The 20,424-nt window shown below is 35.8% G+C and overlaps 2 protein-coding genes and 1 long non-coding RNA gene across 4 annotated transcripts in view; all 3 read left to right on the top strand.

Annotated features, from left to right (window-relative positions):
• Window positions 1-20,424, top strand: part of LOC116167191 — a 164,149-nt gene that overhangs the window by 48,970 nt on the left and 94,755 nt on the right. The window lies entirely within an intron of this gene.
• Window positions 8,562-9,375, top strand: LOC116167207. The gene is made up of 3 exons (XR_004144476.1): window positions 8,562-8,743; window positions 8,837-8,917; window positions 8,962-9,375. It is a non-coding gene; the product is annotated as an uncharacterized LOC116167207 (long non-coding RNA).
• On the top strand, window positions 15,109-18,455 carry LOC116167189. Its single transcript, XM_031482450.1, has 3 exons — window positions 15,109-16,503; window positions 18,016-18,089; window positions 18,145-18,455. The coding sequence occupies exons 1-2, from the start codon at window positions 15,304-15,306 to the stop codon at window positions 18,031-18,033; spliced, it is 1,218 nt and encodes a 405-aa protein (XP_031338310.1). The 5' UTR covers window positions 15,109-15,303; the 3' UTR covers window positions 18,034-18,089; window positions 18,145-18,455.

Below are 20,424 nucleotides of genomic sequence, written 5' to 3'. Positions count from 1 at the left end.
AAATCTCAAAGAAAATTTCAACCAGCAATTTTGTCGACCAATGAAATGCGGATTTCGTATCACATTTCCATGGCAACCAAGGAATTTATCGTCAATTTTTTGACGTAAAAAGGTAATAATGTTTTGACATAAAACGTCACTTTTTCGTTGAGGGTCACTATGGTGTGAAATTTTCTTACCGAATACCACAGTGCTTGAATAGAATTTTTTTCTTGCTCACGAATATTTTGCGAAAGTTCAAATATTTGTGAGCTCGAAAAGTTTCCGGAAATAGCAAGCACTAGTAGTATTACAAGTGATAATTTTTTATTTCAGCATGTCGTTAGTAAACAATTGTCAAAGTCCTCGTGTGAGATCTTGTCGAAGCTACCACATTCCCTTCGTCGGTACTCGCGTCCGACGTCCCGTGCATCCCCAATTTGCGTTTGAAATTTTATTCCACCATCAGTAAGATCTTGGCGGGGGCCACCACATTTCGGCTTGTTTTCAAAATGGTGCCGTTGGAAAGATCTTGTAAACGGACACAACAACTGCGTGGCGAAAATTTGTTTTTTTCCTGGGTACAAAATTAACATCATTTTACAAGGCGCACGTCTGCGAGGGGTAGTTGACTTAGGGCGCCCAAAAGGTATCTTCCTCTGCGAATTTTGTTTCTGAAAGCTCGAATCGCGATCTCTCTTTCTCGTGTGGCTAATAGAGCTATGAGAAGTGCCCCAAAAATTGTGGAGTTTTTAGCAAAATTCATCTAAATGCGAATTGTGGGTGAACGGCACGTCGGAAGGGGGTACCGACAAAGGGATTGTGTTAGCTTGCGATAAGATCTTTTTGATGGTGGCTAATACAATACTGATCTGCCACACAAAAATGCGCTGATCTCTCTTCGATCCCACACGAGGACTTTGATAATTTTTTAATCTACCTATGCTTTTGATAATTCCACTGTAGGTTTGACGGCTAGCCAAATAAACTATTTTCGTAAAGCATCAGGCGAATGTCGTGTTGGAATTGGAAAATTTCCGAAAATCTATTAAAACATTTTTTGTAATGAAAAATGAGTCATTTATTTTGTTGTAAATTAGATCAGAATTCAGATATATAATTTGATAAATGGGGGAAGGTTGAAAACGCAGCAAATACCGGGCTACATTGCGGAAGCCATGCGAAATATCGAAAACTGTTCATCTAATTGAAGAAAAGTACCATTCTTACATCCGCGCACCTGTGAAAATCGTTATCATATAAATTTAGAAATCTATGGGGCCGTAGTTTGATCGGATGTGATAATTGTTTAAATAAATTTGTGCTATGAACCACAAAAATTGAAGACCAGTTGTTCTTGTTTCGGAAATTGTTCTCTTCATTACCCAAGTCCAAATCTCAAAAAGTAATTATTGTAAATCCCTATATAGGAAGTAAGTAGGAAATCTTAGAAAGTAATACATTAGTAATATTTTTATATAGGTATGTAGAGCTTTCAGCTTTGATTTCCTATTCTATATTCAAAGGTTTCCAGTATTAGTAAAACTGTAAAACATCAGGAGAAAGTTGAAATTCCATAAATCAGTTACTTTTGTTGAATAGCCGCTAATGAGGGTCAGGAATCTGGTTTTATTGTAGGAAGATGAGATCATTTGCAGGTAGCTTATGCCTGGTGAGACTTGTCGAATTGCACGATTATTTGCGTAGGCGCAGCTTAAATTTTGAATGACCTGTCCCTAACCGCCTTAAGGGATTATCCTGTAAGACTTGCATGGTTTATTTGGATGATATTATCGTAATTGGCAAAACCGGGTCCAAAAAAAGTGAAATTTCTTTCGACGCCGCGTGCGATATTTGGGACAGATTATATCCAGTGAATGAGTATCTGTTGGTACGGAAAATACGGGGGCGATCCAAGATTGGCTTGCTTCAAAGGATAAACACCAACTAAGAAGCTGCCATGGCAACTTTGTTTTGGACACGCACGCTTGGAACGTGGGAATTTGGAGTTCTATCCCAAATCCAGGATGGACAGGAAAGAGTAATCAGTTATTTAGCGAGACGTTATCGATGCTCTTTCAAGTCCCGTGGGCATTGTCGACGAACCGAGGAGAGAGGCGAGTTGTGCCAGAGAATCCGCGGAACTACAAAAAGATCCCGATCTCGACTTAAAATTGTTCCTGGAATGGAAAACCTGCTTGGAACCAGGTTACCTGTAGTCTTTCAAATCATATTGGGCACATTGGGATTCTAAGAATAATACCTTGGTTTTATAATAAATTCTACCTTGTTTGTGATACGTATAAGTATGTACCTACTTTAATAAACCATTTACATAACGAAATTTCGGAACATATGTCTAAATTGAAACGTCCAAAGCTATTATTCCTTTTATGCGAAAGGTCAAACGGATAATTCTCTATTCTCAATTGGAGTTATTTACTTTGCGTATAAAAGACGATACTGCAGAATCTTTGATTAATCTGGAAACAATTCGAGGAGGATAATGGAGTGGTTTCGTTTAAAAGGATCAAATCGTTCAAGCATAGAGTTTAGCATGCGGTTCACTACTGCCAGTTTCCTTTACAATACCTACACCGAAATATCGAAGGATCCTCATTATTACAATCACTTTTAACGACAATTCATTTTAATCTTACATAATACATTTTAAAACACACGTGCTTTAAAGTTGCTAAGTAACGATACTTCAAGTATGACTTTTGAAACTGTCATCTGGATGAAATAAAAAATCCTCTTAGGTCGCTTTCTGTAAATGCAGAACATTTCTTTGGCTTGTACCTATCCTTTGGTTGAAGCTTTCACAAACGCGCGTAATTTAGGGTATGCTTCCAGATCTGTTCCACTTTTTAATCGCAGCATTGTTTGAAGTTTTGAATGAATGCACCAAAAGATAGAAGATTTAAATACCTTTGACATTTCCTTCTTATATGCCAGCATTATCGATGCATTTAAGACTCTCTTCGTAAGTAACTTCCTATTCATCCATGGAAACAACTTTTCATATTCTTTATAATAGGCTTTACTGGATTTGGATTTTACACCTACCAACGTTTGTTTAGATTTTGCAACAAGCGATTTATAGGACGGTGTCGGACGGTCTATTATCTTTTTCAACGGAAATCGTTTTATTCACAAAGACAAAGCAAACGTCAAGTGGCATTCCCATACCAGTCGTGAAATTACGAACACCCATCCCACTTAATTAGACATGTGTTTGAGTATAACGTCAATATGATTTCATTGTATTTCCTATTTTTACATTATACTGCAGGTATAATAAAAAATACTATAAGAATATAAGATACACTTGTATAATTGGTCTTTAAAGCGTGCATTAAAGACTTGATTATACCTACACTTGCATCTTAATATACTAGTTTTAGAATAACATATAAAATTGCCATTTTACTTTACCCGCAAACCGTCTAAAATAGTAGCATTGTATTTATAAATACATAATGATAGTAGGTACATTATATACTCAGCCGCATATAATCTACACCTGTACGTTTTCGTCGAAGTTCTGGTTTACAGCGTTCCAACAATTATTTGAATACATGAAATCTAGGCCAATGACTGTTGTTTTAATCATGTACTTGTACGGTGTACACTGAATGAGGGAATTTCTCCATTAAGTGCGTCTTGGATTCATGCCATATCGGTTTAGAAAACGATCAAGCGTTGAAACGTAAGTAAGTTATTACGCAAAAGGCGGTTTCCAAGCAGCTAATTAATTCATCATATTCTCAGTACCTTTGTTATGTGCACACCTTGAAAACCAATTAAATTCACAAGCTTAATTACGTAATGGTGTTGTGTATGGGATAAAATTTTCCGCATGTCTCAGGTTTAGCGGCATCTGAAATAAACTAATCAACTTTGGCTTCGATACAAATACAATTACATATTTTAAAAATTGCACACCTAATAGTATATTGAAAGACAACTGTTACAATGCGACCTATTGGAATACGACTATCTTCTGGACACTTGTGGCTCCGTTTCGCTACGCCACTCGTGCCACAAGATAGTCGTATTCCAATAGGTCGCATTGTAATACTTGTCCTTTATACTATTCCATGTTTCAAAACACGGCAACAAAGAAAACAACGAAGAATGTGTAGATTTGCTTGTTTTTATGTACTAGAAGCATCTATGGTTAAAATTTCAAAATAATTCCTGTAGTTTGCATTCCCCAGTCTGCGCATCTGATATGTGTGCCTTTACTAGAAACGTGTGGTTAAAATTTCAACAAAATACATTAATAAACAAGAAAGTTGATATTGTGCCGCCCGCGCATGCGCACAATCATCGTCAAGATTTTTTTGCCTCGGGGACCAGAGCGCAGTTCTAGAATCCGTAAACGAGCCCACGAGTTTGGCCGGTGCAGTAGTGTTTTTGCGTACAGCTGTTGTTTGCTGCTCTTCTTGGTCTTGTTTGAATTGTGACGTGAATACATAAGAAAATATATTAAAATAAAAATAGCTCTTGCGTTGAGGTTATAATTTTTGTAGTAGCTGCATGGCTGCATCTTGTAGAACTCATTATATTAAATGTTTTCCCGACGGAACACCTTTTTCTAATTTATCTTGAAATATGAGACCATTTTTTAAAAGAACGAACTTGAAATTTTAAGAAAGTGAACTTGCGTAAAATGTCGGGGATAATCGTCTTTTGTTAAGTAGGAATTTTAAATTAGGTTTTTAGTCCGAATTTGAAACGCTTCAGTCTAAATAGCTCACAAACCTACAACCAATCACGTAAAAGTGAGCTGGCAACCTTGTACGAGGGTGGAGGGTCTGACGTTTTAAGAGGTTTAACAGCATCTACACAGTCGTCTATAATTACAACCCATGCTGAGAAGTTTGGCAACGTTGTCCGAAAGTCAATCGGTGGGCCGATTAACGTTTTAATGGCGACTTGTTGCTCTTGAAAAATGGCATTTTGCCTCTCTCCTGTGTTTCGCCTTGGTGGTTTTAATACAGAAGAAAGATACTTAGGCAGCTTACAATTGTGAGTATATTTTATTCATTTACAAAAATGGATAACAGTAACGAGTAGCCTGCTTTAGGGGTTATGACAACAAATCGATATATTTTGTTTAGCAACTTACCTGAATAGGTAATAATTTCTGTTGATTCCATACGGAGTAACGCAAATTGTCGCAATTTCGCTCTGTTAGAACAGGTAAATAGGAATATTACACCCAAAACACGTATAAAATACACCTGAAATCTGCCAAGTTGAATTAGGAAACATTAGGAAATCAGCCTTCCATGCAGTGTTGCCATAATTCTCAGCAAGGCTTGTAAATATAAATGCGGTTGTGGCATCTAACGCGAAAGTGAACGACAAGTGCCTGTGACAGATGACGCAAATTACAAATGACATTCTCCCGCAATATTGCCAAGTCGAATGCCATCTGACTGGTTCTAGCAGCTGATTGGTCGAGCTTATTACGTCACAGAGTCCGCCACAATCATCTCGTTTTGAATAAACTCCTAATACTGCACATGTTCATTATTTTTTTTCTAATCAGCCACTGTTTTTAAATAAACTTTTACTGTCCAAAAAATTGTTTTATGGTTTCAGCTATACCTACGCTTATTAAATTAGAACTACGGAATTCAACTATACTGTAAACCCCTATTTCGCATGCATTTAAGTGTTTAAAACGGCGTCGGCTACCATAATTTAACACGAACAGATGCCAGTAGTGAGTATTTCACAACCAAAACCGCATTAGGTAATAAAACAAAGTTTAATTAAAGGACCCCCTTTTCGTATTGCTAAGACGCAAGAGCTGCCGTCCGCACGAGAAAGAAAGTAACAGATACAGCGAAGAATCGAACTGTATTAGGTTCACGGTATAGTTAAATCGAATCATGCAAAGCAACATCACACTGATAATAAAGTTTCTCGTGAATACATAATAAATACTTAATAAAGAATGTAAAGGCATAATTACCTGTACAGTATAACAAACAAACATGATTCAGTAACGGTGCGTAAACACAAGCGGGTCCTTCCTTCACGAGTAAGTTTCTCATCTGTTAAGAAAATTGCACGTTGGTCTACGGACGGATACAGTTCTTCGAATAAATTCATCCAACGCGTGGTAATTTACCCAAAATTTGTGGTATTGTAAGGTATTTACACTTAGAAGAGAAGGCGTTACGGTGACTTTAAGTTACAGTAGTAAGTCGTGAATCTCCAAAGCTGTTAATGACTCGTTCTGTTGTAAACAGTTAAATCAATCTATATTGGAGGATAACGGAAACCCGTATAGCGAGCCATCCCCCGTGTACATCAAGAACCGCCTTCGACTCGGAAAAAAATTTCAAACAACGCCGGCAGGAATAGTTTCACACAAAAACTTAAAGCTGATAATGTATGATGATGGGCTTGGGGCGCATCGGTGTCATAGAGTTAGTATATCACTCGCGTAGTATCTCCTCGTTATATCATATAGCGCATTGTATTGTATTTCCCTGGTTCCTTGATCAGTAAAGTCTTTGTTATTGAAATTTGAATGCTTATTAAATTTCGAGAGCCATAGTTAAGATCATCCTGAACGCTTCCTTTACACGGTGGTTTCCATAACTACAACGATTTTCAAATAATGAATTTAAAAATCCAACTTTTCATGAAAGCGAAATATTACAAATAGTCGTCAATGGTGGATATTGACGTGCGAGTATCAAAAGAAACACAATTTCATGTACAACCAGAAATATTGAATATAAAATAGGTGTTGTCATTTAAACCACATAGTCCATTTTCGGATTTATGTAGACCCGTATGCCATTTTTTCGTACTCATTTTGTGTTGTGACTTGTTACTAATCAAACGCGTAGACGCCTAACACATTTTCTCATGAGCTTGTCTGTTTCCGATTCTGGTGTAATAGTCGAGGAACAGGTTCGAGGAATCATGAAGAAAAAAAAGTAGACAAAGGAAATGTTAAACAGAGTTTTTGACAAAGTGCAAAAGAATGAGGCAGAATAATTAATGATCCAGCATTAATTATATAGTTTCTGAAGTTTTACAAATTAAAATATAAATCTGCGAATAACTTTTAAATTTTAAAATTTAAATTCTCTCTCAAATTATTAGCTTGAAATTATTTTTTTAATGTGCATCTTTCCTATAAAAAGAGCTTTCCATTCGCCTATTAGAAAGTTACATTTTTTATATTTCGGAAGTTATATTAAATTCCCGTCGATTTGCAAAAATCATTAGGATAGTTGGAAAACTTTGTTTTTGGGGTTCCGCGATGTGTAAAATAAATTGAGAATGCTCTGCGAATCACCCAGTCTTTCAAGACAAAGCATGCGGTTTTTTAAAAATCTGTTTATTTAATTATTCAATACGTATAAAACCTACGGTGATCGAGTTTGACACATTGGCCCGTATGAATAAAAGTAAGCAAATGCTTATACTTGCAAAATTCATAGTAAATACCCCTTCATACTGGTTTTTCAAGTATAAGCATTTGCTTACTTTTATTCATACGGGCCATTGGTTTGTTATCAAAAGCCAAATATGTATATTCAAAAAGTTGGGATGAATTTTACCTAGTAATAACAATTTACTAATTTTCGAGATAACTTTTTGTATTTTTCCATAAAAAAAATAACATTCGAAAATGTACGTACCCAACCCCTTGCTATCTTGTAGAAAATTCGATTCTAAACAAATTCATTTCTATTCATTTTTTCCCTCAGAGTAATAGTTAACGAGATATTCGAAGTCAAACGTAAAAAAAAACGACAATACTGTTATAAACCAAAAACGAAAATGGAAAAATGGGGAAACCGGTCAGTTCGGGCCGAGGGAGGGGGGGCTATGAATGTCCAGCGCAAGATATCCACGCTATTACTTCTAAAACGCAATCCGTTGTATATTCCGCTCATTGCAGGCGTTGTCGTAAGACCACGATAGTTTTTTATATCCAGATCATTTTCTTTCATGTACACAGCCCATTAAACATGTCTTTTGCTCTGTGCCCATGAAGCCACCCGCTGGTCTGCTTCCAATGTCATCATCATTCATTGCTTTCATAAATGTGAAAGTATGTGGCGGGCGCCCCTAGGAGCGCGCCTATGCTTAAATCCGGCCGTGGTAGTAGAAAACACACATTACATACACTTAATAAGCAAAGGAATATATTCTACGTAAGTAGATGTTGTTTTAAATTGTCCATGTGAAATTTATTTTGCGGATAGTGGATACAGTTTTCCTTTCAATACTTTTATTTCGGAAGGTGGTTTAAATTTTATTAGCGTCCTTATGTCTAATGTGATTTTTTACAAATGCTTTTTGTCCAGGTTCGAAAATATTGTTGTTGCATGTCGAATTTTATTGACTTTTTCTGAAATTTCATTTTTAATTTAAATTTACCTTGTATGTATTAAGTAGGTAATTTCGCATTTTGTTTATGGTTATCGATGTAAGAGTTCAATTGAGTCAATTTTTAAACCGAATGGGTCGTTGATTACGTCGAATGGTTTAAATTTTGTTGTGGAATGTGAGTGATTATACGCCAATATTGTGTACTCAATTGGCGAAGAAACAAAGTGTAACTTTATATTGTGTATACTGTATAGGCATTTAATAATCCGGCCATAACAGAATTTTTAAATTCTGTTCCATTATCGACAACTATTTGGTTGGGGATTCTATGATGGGAAAAGTTTTTAATAAGATTATCGGCGATTTCTGTGCTCGTGACTCGTGAGTAAGTTTGATTGGAAGTTTGAGCCTACTTAGAAAAGCTATCGATTATTGTTAAGAATTTTGATTGTTTACCAATATTTTCTTTTATTATTAGGGTTTCGGCAATTCCGCGATGGTTTAATTTTCCTTCATATTAGTTTGGGATGATTTCCCTTATGCTGTTCTTATCAGTTAGGTAGGTACATCTATTAATCACTTTGTACACATTTTAAATTTTAGGGAATTCTAATCATTGTCGCCGCTTTGTAGTACTATTGATAATTTTTCGTAAACGTTCGGTTTTTCGAAGTAAGTACATGCATTGAGTAAGGAATCTGGATTCAGTTTCCTTAATGCATAAGTATAAGTGATAAGTGACATCTAATTCTTTATCGAAGTTAATTAGATACGTAATTCGTCAAGATCGAAATTATTTTCTGAAAATTCAACTTCGATTCTTTGCTTACAACAAGTTCAGTGAAGATTTGCTAGTTTGCGTAATTAATGGGGTAATTTGCAATTTACAAAATTGGGCTTCTCTCAGCGTTAGAGGGCACTATGTGAGCTTCATCGTTACGTTTAGGATTTTTAGTGCATTTTTTAAGAATTATAAAAAATGGGCTATTGTTTGCGTTTTGTCCGTCCGAGCCCACTTCTGCCGTTTCGAACTACTTCTAGGGGAATGGTCCTAGAGTCCTGCAATTTTTCGCAGTAGGTAGCCTATACCTTGAAGGTGTGCCAGACGGCGGGGTTGGAGGGGGGGGGGGGGGGGAACTAGTTTTATCCTTCATGGTACATGTAATGAAAGGTACCTCAATGAAAGGTACCTCAACGAATGGAATTAATTTCTACCAACCATAGCGCTCATCCTCGACCTCTTATCGTGATCGAGTATATTCCCTTATACCTCAAGAACGGATTGTCGGAAGAGGGTACTCACAGAGAGCGATTGAGACGTCTGCAAGAAGTATATCCATTGGTGATGTCAAAACAAAAGCTATTTCAGTTAAAAAATGCGTTTTATCTGCACAAGAGTTTTGCACAATTTATACTTGTTTAAATTTCAGGGTACTTATATCGAAAATAGAAATTTGATTGTGGACATTTCCTATCGTTGACATAGTATCATCTGGTTGGTTTTGGAGATTTTCTAAGGAGTTGACTGGGATGTTAATTGATGGAAATTGGTCACGAGGGGTATTCGAATTTTAAGGGCAATCAAATCGGGCGGATCGATATCTATCGTTGGAAATGGAATGTTTGTTTAATGTAGCGTTAGGGTGGTAAATCCTAGCGCTCCCAAGCGGAATCTTACACAAGGTCGGGGATTATCTCAACACCTCGGTACCTTCACTCGACCGTTTGCGAATTGATAATGTTTTATTGTAGATTCTTAAAAGCTATTTATATCACAGACATTATACTTTCTTAACCTACTAGTTTACTTTTTATTGTTATTGAGGAAATGCTGACGCCCCGTCCTTGCGAAGACTGCATACTGTTGTTTTGAATAGGTTTGCATTTTGCTTCCTAGTGTATAGCAACTCTTCTGGGTTTGACAGCATTTCCTTATTTATACTGCTAAACTTAACTTATTTTCTTCCTGGTTAAGGTTCCTAAATTTTGGCGGATGTGGGAATCTGTTCTAAATGAACAGTTTAACATGTCATATGTCATCGAGTACATGCCAAAAGGAATCGGTTTCTTTCGTCTGAATTTCGAAAGGGCATCGGCATTTGTGTTAGGTGTTAAATTAAAAATGTTGTAACCATATTCTACAACGGGTAGGTAGAGTTAGTACTGCTTTTCTTCAATCCCGCCGCATAAACGGCCAACTAGCTCACTGTTAAACACAAAATAAGAGCTTGAGCATCTTCCACAGCGGTATAGTTCGGTTCTTGGTAAAATGATCTTCGGAACTTCGTTGCACCTACCAATGGTTTTTCTAAATTAACTCTCCCCGTATGAAATTGAGAAGATACGACGGTAGTATTAACAGTAAAAATCAATTTAGGTACGAAAAGAAATACTTCTTTATTTACAGCAAATATCAAATCAAAAATAAACCACAATGGGATAGCGAAGCACAAATATTCAAAATTATAAGTTACGTTACCACATAAAAATCTTAGTAGCTTGACTGTGCAATTGAAATTTCCCAGTTTAACAAACCTCTAATCAAGAATGATTGTTTAGGATTTCAACAACCCCCGAAAACTTGTATATTGTTTGTACCAAAATCGGTACCATCAGAGTCCCTAAAGGGACAGCCGGACAGGTAAATTACCCAGGAGTGTATTTGTACTGGTACTCAAAGCAAACAGTCGTGTTTGCCAACGTATCGCGTTTTAGAGTCCACAAATACATATAGTTCAAATTCATCATATTCGTTATATTATACGACAGTAAAAAATAACCAACAATGATCGATTACCAAAGTAATTACTGAATCCTAAAACAAGTTAGCAATTTATCAGTTTCCCAGTCAGACAGCTGGCAGTTTTATAGTGATTTATCAATCAATTTTCTCCGCTTTTCATGTTTGAGGGGGGGGGGGGGTCAATCCTGTAAACCACTCCCTTGCCGGCGTGCTTGCTTTTAATAGAGAAATTAAACCGTTACAATTCTTCTAATTTTATTCTCCATTGGATTTGTGTGGTGTGGAATACCATTGTAACGGTTTATGGTCAGTAAATTTCTGACAAAAAGATAAATTGTCGCCCATGAAGGATGCTATAATATATAGTATAATCACAGATAAATTTATCTGTGGTATAATATAGCATCCTTGGTCGCCCATACAGTGGTTATTAACAATGCTTTTTCGATAAGTATCGAAGTAAGTTTATCACTAAGTATTTTTGTTCTTAGTCGTTTAATGTTCTTGAAACGTATACTCAGTAAATCTGAACCTATAGGTGCTTGTGATAAAATTGCGCGAAAAGTTTGAAAATGAAAAAAAAAAGTTAAAAAAGTAATTGTAAACGATTTACAAAAAGCGGATTCATTTCCCATTTCATTTGTAAGATGCAATTTCTGTTAAAATATCGTAAAAATCCCACCACAAATAAGTAAGAACCTTGGCGTTGCACATGGGCAATCCATTTTTGACGTACTACTTCAATTTCAGTTTATAACAAGAATCCTACTCTAAAATTGTACAACAATTGTGGGTCTGGGAATGCGCAATAATTCTTTTAAGTGTCTTTAGTTGCATCGGATTGCGCATGCGCAAAACATTTTTTGATTACCTTTATTCGATCTGCCTATACAGTATAGATACCCATATACGAAATTTCATTTAAATGTCCTAACAAATAAAAAATTTGGATTTCTGAAATACAAAAGTCATCGCGCACAACTGCACACGAACAGCCAGACAGCAATACAGAATTATAAACGATCTCGAGGATCGTTAATAAGCGGCAAAGTGTAAAATTATGGTAGGCACATGAAAAAAAAAACACAGAAAAATTCCTGCCTTAGTGCAAGTTTCGACACTACCGAACCAAATAGTGAAAAATGTAGAACAAGCTCTTAAGATAAAGAACTAGTAGCGGACGAATGACTGTAAGGACGAACGGAAGGACGGACAAAGTGGCCACAATAGCGCATTTTTTAAATTTTTGTGGAAATGCCCTAAAAAGGGGCTCGTTCAGGGGAATATTTTACCAAGTCTCAAAACATTTTTTATATTCGTCGTTAAGTTCGATCCGAAAATCATAGCCTCCCTGACCGGAAACGACCGACCGACAAATCAAGTACAGATTTTGTGTGTGTGTGTTTTACGTAAAGTTTATTTACATTGTTTTGGGTGGGGTTCCAGTGGATGCTTCCAGGAAGTTTAATCAGTAATTCAATGGGTTTATTTTAATAACGGATTAGGAAGTGAGCTGGTGGCGCCCACATTTATTTCTTTTGTTTTAGCCAACTTGAAGGTTGTAGTAAGTTCCGGCCCAAGGTTAGTAGAAAGAGTAGGTTGCCTCGTAACTTTCAGCCAATAAACGTTTAGTATTAAAATACGAATGACGTCACTCAGAAGTCAGAACCCATTTTGTCCAGATCATAAAAATTAGTTATTAACGCAACAGCAACACAGAAAGTTCAAAAAATAAAAAAGGATCGAAATGGTACTTTACATGGATGTGCTGAAAATTGTTTTTCGTTAATCATTTGATTTCTGAAATAAAAACAACTGAATACTACCTTATTATGGTAGTCAGTATTTTACCACCTACATAGCAACTACAATCAAAACGATGATATCACAAAGACCCTTTTTACATTACACATTCATATCCCGAATTTCATGTTAATCGGCAAAACCATTTTCCGATAAAATAAAAATAACGATTTTTTTTAATCTTGGGCGGTAGATAGCGCCTTACCGAAGCACTTTTGGATAGAGGTAAGTTGGGTTAAATCGTCCTATTTTGATACTAAGAACCCCTGGTAGCGCGTTGTACAAACCTTTTAGGGACACCCTGTATAATGTACTATTATGATTAACTAATTTATAAACAAAAGTATACATTTAATACGCCAAAGGCAAATAATGAAACTTGACCACTGTTTCTTTAAGCAATTCCAAGGCATATCTGATTAATTGAAAAATGAACCTTTTTATTTTGTCGATTTCCACGGTTTTGAAAAACGGAAAATTATAAGTAATAGAGTATGAACAGATGTAATATTTTTTACTTTAAAAAAACGTGTTTAGACTTTTGCTCTAAAATAATTAGGGGAGCTACAGTAATTGACTATGAAGAGATTACCATTGAAATCCTATGCTGCGTCACGCTAGGTACCACTCTGTATAGTTAATGTAACCATCAAACGTCGTTTTGAACAGGGCAGTCCCTTTTACCTGATATATATCCGGTTGCTCCGAAAAACCACAAAAGTGTCCGGTTTTTAGATAACATAGGTATTCTTCCTGTAAAAAATGCGGGTAGCGATGGATTTCAGAAATATTGCAACACATAAACTGAGATGCCTCAAACCACGGCTCTCCTTGCCATACAAAGTTTTGTTTTCCGTAGCCAAACGAATCTAGAAACTTATCATTTCCCGGCTTAGGCAGGCAAAAATATTACTAGCAAGTTAAAAAGTAATCGTAAACGATTTACAAAAGGCGCATTTCCACTTGCATTCATTTCCCATCTGTAAAATGCAACTTCTGTTAAAATCGTAACCATCCGGCCACAAATATGAAAGATAGCGTTGCAAATGTGCAATCCATTTTTGACGTGCTACTTCAATTTCAGCTTATAAGAAGAATTTCATTTCAATGCTTTTCTAAATAAAAAAGATGGCACTGCGCATGCGCAAAACCAAATTTTGAAACTGGCGTTAGATTTTCCTTTATTCCAAGTGCCTATGCATCAAATTTCACTTAAATGCTTCCATAGAAAAAAAGTTGGCACTGCTCATGCGCAAAATAAAATTTTGAAACTGGCGTTAGATTTTCCTTTATTCCAAGCACATACTTTATAATTAATTTAATTTTATAATTAAAAAAAGTTTGCAATTCGGTTTATAAATAGTCGAGATGCGAAAAGGGCACTGTGAATTTTGAATAGATTCGACTCAACTTTTGCCATTGCGTATTATATGGCTAAAGCTATGCCCATATTGAATTTTATGCAATTCAGTTCATAACTAAACGGAGATGTAAAAGCGATCGTACATTCCTAAACAAAGTTATCGTTCACACGGACAGATGGATGGACAGACAGACAAAGGAACAGACGGACAGACCAACAGACGGACGACAGACAGCAATACAAAATTGTAAACGATCTCGAGGATCGTTAATAAACGGCAAAATTGTAAAACTATGGAACATGTAAAAAACGGTTTTTTGGTTTTTTTACAGTAACTTTTTTAGCAATAAACGCAGAAAAATTCCTTCCTTGGTGCCAAGTCTCGAAACCATAACGAACCAAATAGCGAAAAAGTAGAACAATAGCTCTTAAGATAAAGAACTAGTAACGTCTCAACGAACTACCGGACGGACGGACAAAGTGGCCACAATAGCCCATTTTTTATTTTTGTGGAAATGCGCTAAAAAGTGGTCACGTTATGTAGGTATGTGTGTAGAAGTGCGCAGATGTGAAATTTTAATACGAGAACCGGGAATTCCTAATTCGTTTATTGGAAACAATTTCAGTTATTTAAGTTATGACATAATAGTCATAACCGACTTGTTGTGTAATTTTTATATCAACTGTGTTTGATTTACGATTGCTCTGAATGTGTTTAAATTATCCTCTACCTATTTTACATTCGTGTTGTAACGGTACGCTTGCGTGGCGAGTATGCGGGTTATGCTGGTTGTCGATCGTTAGGCGTGGCAAGATCCACGTTCTAATTTAGAAATAGCGGTATTAGTTTGGATCCAAACCGGCTGTGACAGTAAATACGATTATCGACCGTCCTTAGTCGGTTGTTTGTCAAACAGCTGATCGTAAATTGTTATTGCTGCACTGTTTTATTTAATTTTAATGTCGTTAAAATTAGTTTAAGTGTAAAAACGTATTTGTTGGTGTAAGTGTAGGTGTTAGAGATCAAATTGCAACAATGGAAACCGGCGTAAAGCAAGAACGTTTTGATGAAACCGAAATTCAGAACCTCGCCGATAAAATGATGGAAGCGAATAAAGTGAGAATGTCGACTCCCGCTCCTTTAAGTCAAGTGCAGACGATACAACATAACGGTACAATATTCAATTTCCTAACACCGAGTAAAGATATTACGGTAACTAAAATAATTAAATCAAATAATGTAACGAATCTGAAAGACGACGAATCTTTACGTGGTCATTTCGGGTGGACTACTGTGAATAAAGCTCTGATACCTTATATAATAAGAGAGGGGCAAAAACTGTGTTCGGTTCGTGTTGTGGAGATGAAAGTGTTAAACAAATTTTTACATTGTTTTAATCAAGAGATTTATAAGTGCGCCTGCGTTAAAAGTTTCTACGTTACTGAAGCTGAACTTCGTTTATTGAACGAAATAAACGTTCAACATTGTGACTTACAATTTGGTGATCAATTCACCCCGTTAGATTTAGTCGTGCGACTTGATGATGTTATAGAACTCCATAACTTCTTAGAAACGTGTTATTCCAAGCTTTTAATGAAAAATAAGGGTATAACCGACAGGTGCGGTTTTGTGCGCATCAACAAGGAGTCGGTTGTACCTTACAGCGTTAGCGCGGGCGAAAAGTACGTACCGCAATTTTATTTCGAAGACGAGAGTGACAGCTTGAAGTTAAACATTGACCAATTAGAAGGGTGGGATTTGGCGTACCTCAAGTTTTGTTGCAAACTTCAAGGGATTAGAGAAGAACTTTTCTCTAAGGATGCGTGCGCGGTCATTAGTTTAAATAATATCAAATCGTACTTCCCTCCCGGTACGTCGTTTGAGGACTGCTGGCCCAGCAAAATTGTTGGCTCGCAGCTACTCTCGAAGGGAAAAACGCAAATGGTACAAGTTGGACAGTGGACCAATCGACCTATTGAACCTCCCATACAAATTCACCCATCCAATTACGGCCCTCGTGCAATTCGTCCCGCTAACATCCTACCCAACGTACAAATTCTCCACACACCTCGCGGCGGCGGCCGAAGACGTCAAGTGCCCATGGCGATACAACCGAACATTATCAGAGCTGCAATGGGCCCAATCTTCCCAACGGCCACAATAATGAATCCCCAATTTCGACCGATAACGTATGGGAACATTGCACAACTGCCACCACCGAGAAATAGTTCAAATGCAAGTATTACTATTTCGTAGTTTTTGAAATCCACCATCACTTTCATTTGAATAATCTTCTAGTGCTTTTTACAATCGCGTTTGTTTCAAATTCAAGATACAAAACAATTATTTCAAAATTTGTAGTATTTCTGTAAAAATAATTTAAATAAATCTACTTTGAGATCTTTTCTTGGTTGAAATTCTTTTGTCACGTGATCATAGGTAGGGTTCTACACGTGAGTCACTGTAGTTAGTGTATTGTTTTACTCTGGCTGTCTATTGAATTGTTTTTAATGTCTGATCAATTGCATACAAATTACATTAAGAGGATTGGAGACCACGTGACTATTTCATGCGTAAACAAACAGTCCCTTATGTTATGTCATGTTGAGCATATTTTTTAAATTGAACACCCTGTATTTTTTTAGTTTTTTATGGTCCTCTAAACGAGGCGCTTCAAAATGGTGTAGGGTTTTAACATTGAAGTTCTCAGATTTCAAGATATTGATTTTAATATCAATAATTCGCTCATCAAAAATTACTCAATAACGTCCAAACTGTCAGTTGTCAGTGTGTCAGGTTTAGTAAAATGGTTATTCGCTCTTTCTTGGATAAATGAACTGAATGACGAATTTAGAACGGCAATCTAGCATTATCTTGTTTTCATTATATCATAAAACAAAACGATTTGTGCCAAGAAGCGCGCGGCGCTATTATTAGACGCGAGGGACGCGAGATTAGACGACTCTCCGCGGCGTTGCCACATTCGTAGTACTTTTCGAGATACTTTTCTTTATTCATCACGCACACAAGATTTTTATCACGCGCCATCTATCAGGTAAATCTTATTTATGCCTCTAATTTCGTTATTGATTTTTACAATTAGATTAGCTGGTGATAATTGTGTCCGCAATGTATAAGTAATCGGCGCTATTTAAATTGTTCAAAATAATTATTTCTAACAACAAAGTTTATATCAAAATATTCACAAATTTTAAATTTTAATGAAACAGCACTGTTTGCCGATAAATTTCAATTACATTGTCGAAAACCGCATGAAAATGGAATTAAAAATAACGAAGATATAGCAAAAATCGCATATCATTGGGGTATCCAATCCTCTTAATTTACAAACGCTCAATATTGTAAATTCATTCGCACGAGGCGAAAATCACTGTAGAATTTTGGTGTACACTAGTAGAATTTTTTTGAATTTCTAGAATTTTTAGAACTTCTTTTAGAATTTTAGTATACACAAAATTTGAAGTGGTTTATCCCTCGCATTTTCGTCCCCATTTTTTTAAGCAACAATGCAAATTAAGTATATTCACTCCTACTACTAATTAAATCTAATGTTTTAAACCGCACTGTACGAAAACTGCGCCAATAAACGAATTTCAAAATTGTCCAACCATTATTACGCTATCAACTTTTCATATTTATTTGCAAATCATGTGTACGAGCAATTTTCCACTATGCACAATAATTTCGTCAGATAACTAAAATTGAAAAGGAATATCCCTTTTACAGATTACTGGATATGGTTGAATTGTTCCGAATACGTTGATTTCTTATTTATAACAGAATTTTAAAGCAGATCGCACGTAAGTATCTGCGTATATATTCCCCTTTTATACTATTTTTCCTTTGTGCTTACAGGAAAGATTTCGAATCTTCGTGTCCAAGGAAGGTAACACGCTATAGTCCTGTTGTCACCGGGGCTTCGTGTTCACATTCAATCATTTCATTTTGACTTACTTGTTTTGTAAATAAATTATTACACATCAATGTGTGTACGTGTGTATTAAATCTATTTATTTTTCATTATTATTATTATTATTAATTTATTACTTTTAGCCAATACAGTTGTTTTACTTGATTTGATACGTAGGTATAGGTTTGTTTGCCGTAGATATAAATGTAAAATCGAGTGTAAAATGTAGCAATGAGAATAGATTTTGTAAAAATCAGAATTTGCCGAAAATCTACGGCCGAAATCACTATGGCCCGTTCATGTGATCTAAAAGTATAGCAGATATAAAAATATCTAGCATTTTTTAATTTTTGAACCCTTTTTAACAAGATAGACAGACGTGTACCTCTTTTTGCGTTATGGTTCCTAAAGTAATTCGTCTGCTTATCTTTCTGGATTTATCAACTGATTTCTAAATTTTTCCTTAAATTGATAAACAGATGGCAACAAAAGTAGATGATATTGATCAAGCGGGCCGATACCTATATTCAGAGCCACTTTTGTATTTTGTTGTAGTGTGTTTAGGTATCGTCATCGAATGTATCAATGGTATCGTCGAGGGTATCGCGTACTGAGCAACATTGTGCATATCGCGAGGCATATCGGCTCGTTTTACAAACAGTTTAAAAAGATATGGAACGAAGGTGTGAATCGAGATGGGAATCAAATTATATGCAGCAAATTTGAGTGAATGACTACTTTCAATTGTGGGAAAATCCTAAGAATTTTAGAGGTTTTGTATTTTGTTTTTAAACTTTAAATCTCGCTTTAAATGGTATGCACTGAGATATACACTCAACGATTTTGGTGTACAAGATCGAGCGATTGTTTAGCAATTGTGTCGATTTTGGCAATTTTCTAGCAACTGTAGCGATTGCCCAGCAATTGCGGTGATTGTCCAACAATTGAGGACATTTTTAAGCGATTTTAGCAACTTTCTAGCCATTGTGGTAATTTTTTGAAATATCCAAGCGATTGTAGAGCAATTGTTGATAAAAACTGTGGTAATTTGTGAAAAAATTTCGTCGACCTTGCGTCGTATTAGGTATACAGGGTGGTGACTTGCGTAACGCATCATAGGGATTTCAATGTAAAATTCATAACATGTGATTATTGGCTCCCCAAATTATTTTAGAGCAAAAATGTATTAAAGTTTTTTGTAGAAAATTTTTTTTTACGCCAATCAACCGTATTAGTTTTCAATTTTTTTCATATAAAGATGGAAAATTGGAAAAATAAAACCCGCATCTTTTTCAACAATCTGCGATGCCATGGGATTTTCTAAAACAAAAAGATATCCAGAGGCGCTTTCTTTCGGCTACTTAGCAATCATGATTTCAAAATCGTGATTCGTAGTATCACGTTTTACGAAAGAACGCGCGAATTTAAATCAAAGTGTGGTTAAGTTTACGGAGTACACATTTGCATTCGAATTAGGTATTTTTTGGATTATGAAAATAATTTAAATACAAGAGGAAGTACTTGCACGCTTATGCTTCTCTTCAGTTACAAATATTGACTAACCAAACATTTGAGCAAAAATATCCTTGCATTTATAGGTTAGGAATTTGTGATCATAAAACTTTTATGTTCATTTTGTTCAGGATTTTAGCAATCATGATCATAAGATCACACTTCGATAGAACGTGATTTAACAATCCAAACGCGTTTGGATCACCGAAAGAAAATGCCTCAGTTATCAATTAGCAGCAGTTCGAAATGGATTTTATGATCGACTTGGTTACTGTCTTGCAGTTAATGGTGACTTATTCGAACATTTATTGTAAATTGTTTTTTTCACTACTAGCGTCTGATGACATGATTATTAACCTTTTTTCCACTTGTAAAGTAGGCTTTCTCGGCATTTGTTCAAAGTGGTTAATAATTTTTTATTATTAACTAGTAGTCAATAATGGGAACTGTCACGCTGTCACTTTTAGAAAACACAACCCGAAATTTCGCTCAATGAACGTTTAGACAAGTTCTCTAAAACGAATAATTGCCACCATTCGCAATTTCCAGAGAAATTACATACCTAAAATTATCACATTTTGAAAAAATTCGAACGAAATTACTCTTTGAAAAATCTCAATGACAGAACAAAATACGGCCTGTTTGACTTGTACTTCCACGTACTTGATTGACATGTTAAATTAAGAAACAAACAATTCTGTCCAACCGTTCAC

Source organism: Photinus pyralis, unplaced genomic scaffold, assembly GCF_008802855.1.
Source record: "Photinus pyralis isolate 1611_PpyrPB1 unplaced genomic scaffold, Ppyr1.3 Ppyr1.4_LG3b, whole genome shotgun sequence".
NCBI lineage: Eukaryota > Metazoa > Arthropoda > Insecta > Coleoptera > Lampyridae > Photinus > Photinus pyralis.
This window is presented reverse-complemented; position numbering and strand designations above follow the sequence as displayed.

Coding starts and splice junctions, on each gene's coding strand:
- LOC116167189 (XM_031482450.1), top strand. CDS start 15,304: ATGGAAACCGGCGTAAAGCAAGAACGTTTTGATGAAACCGAAATTCAG.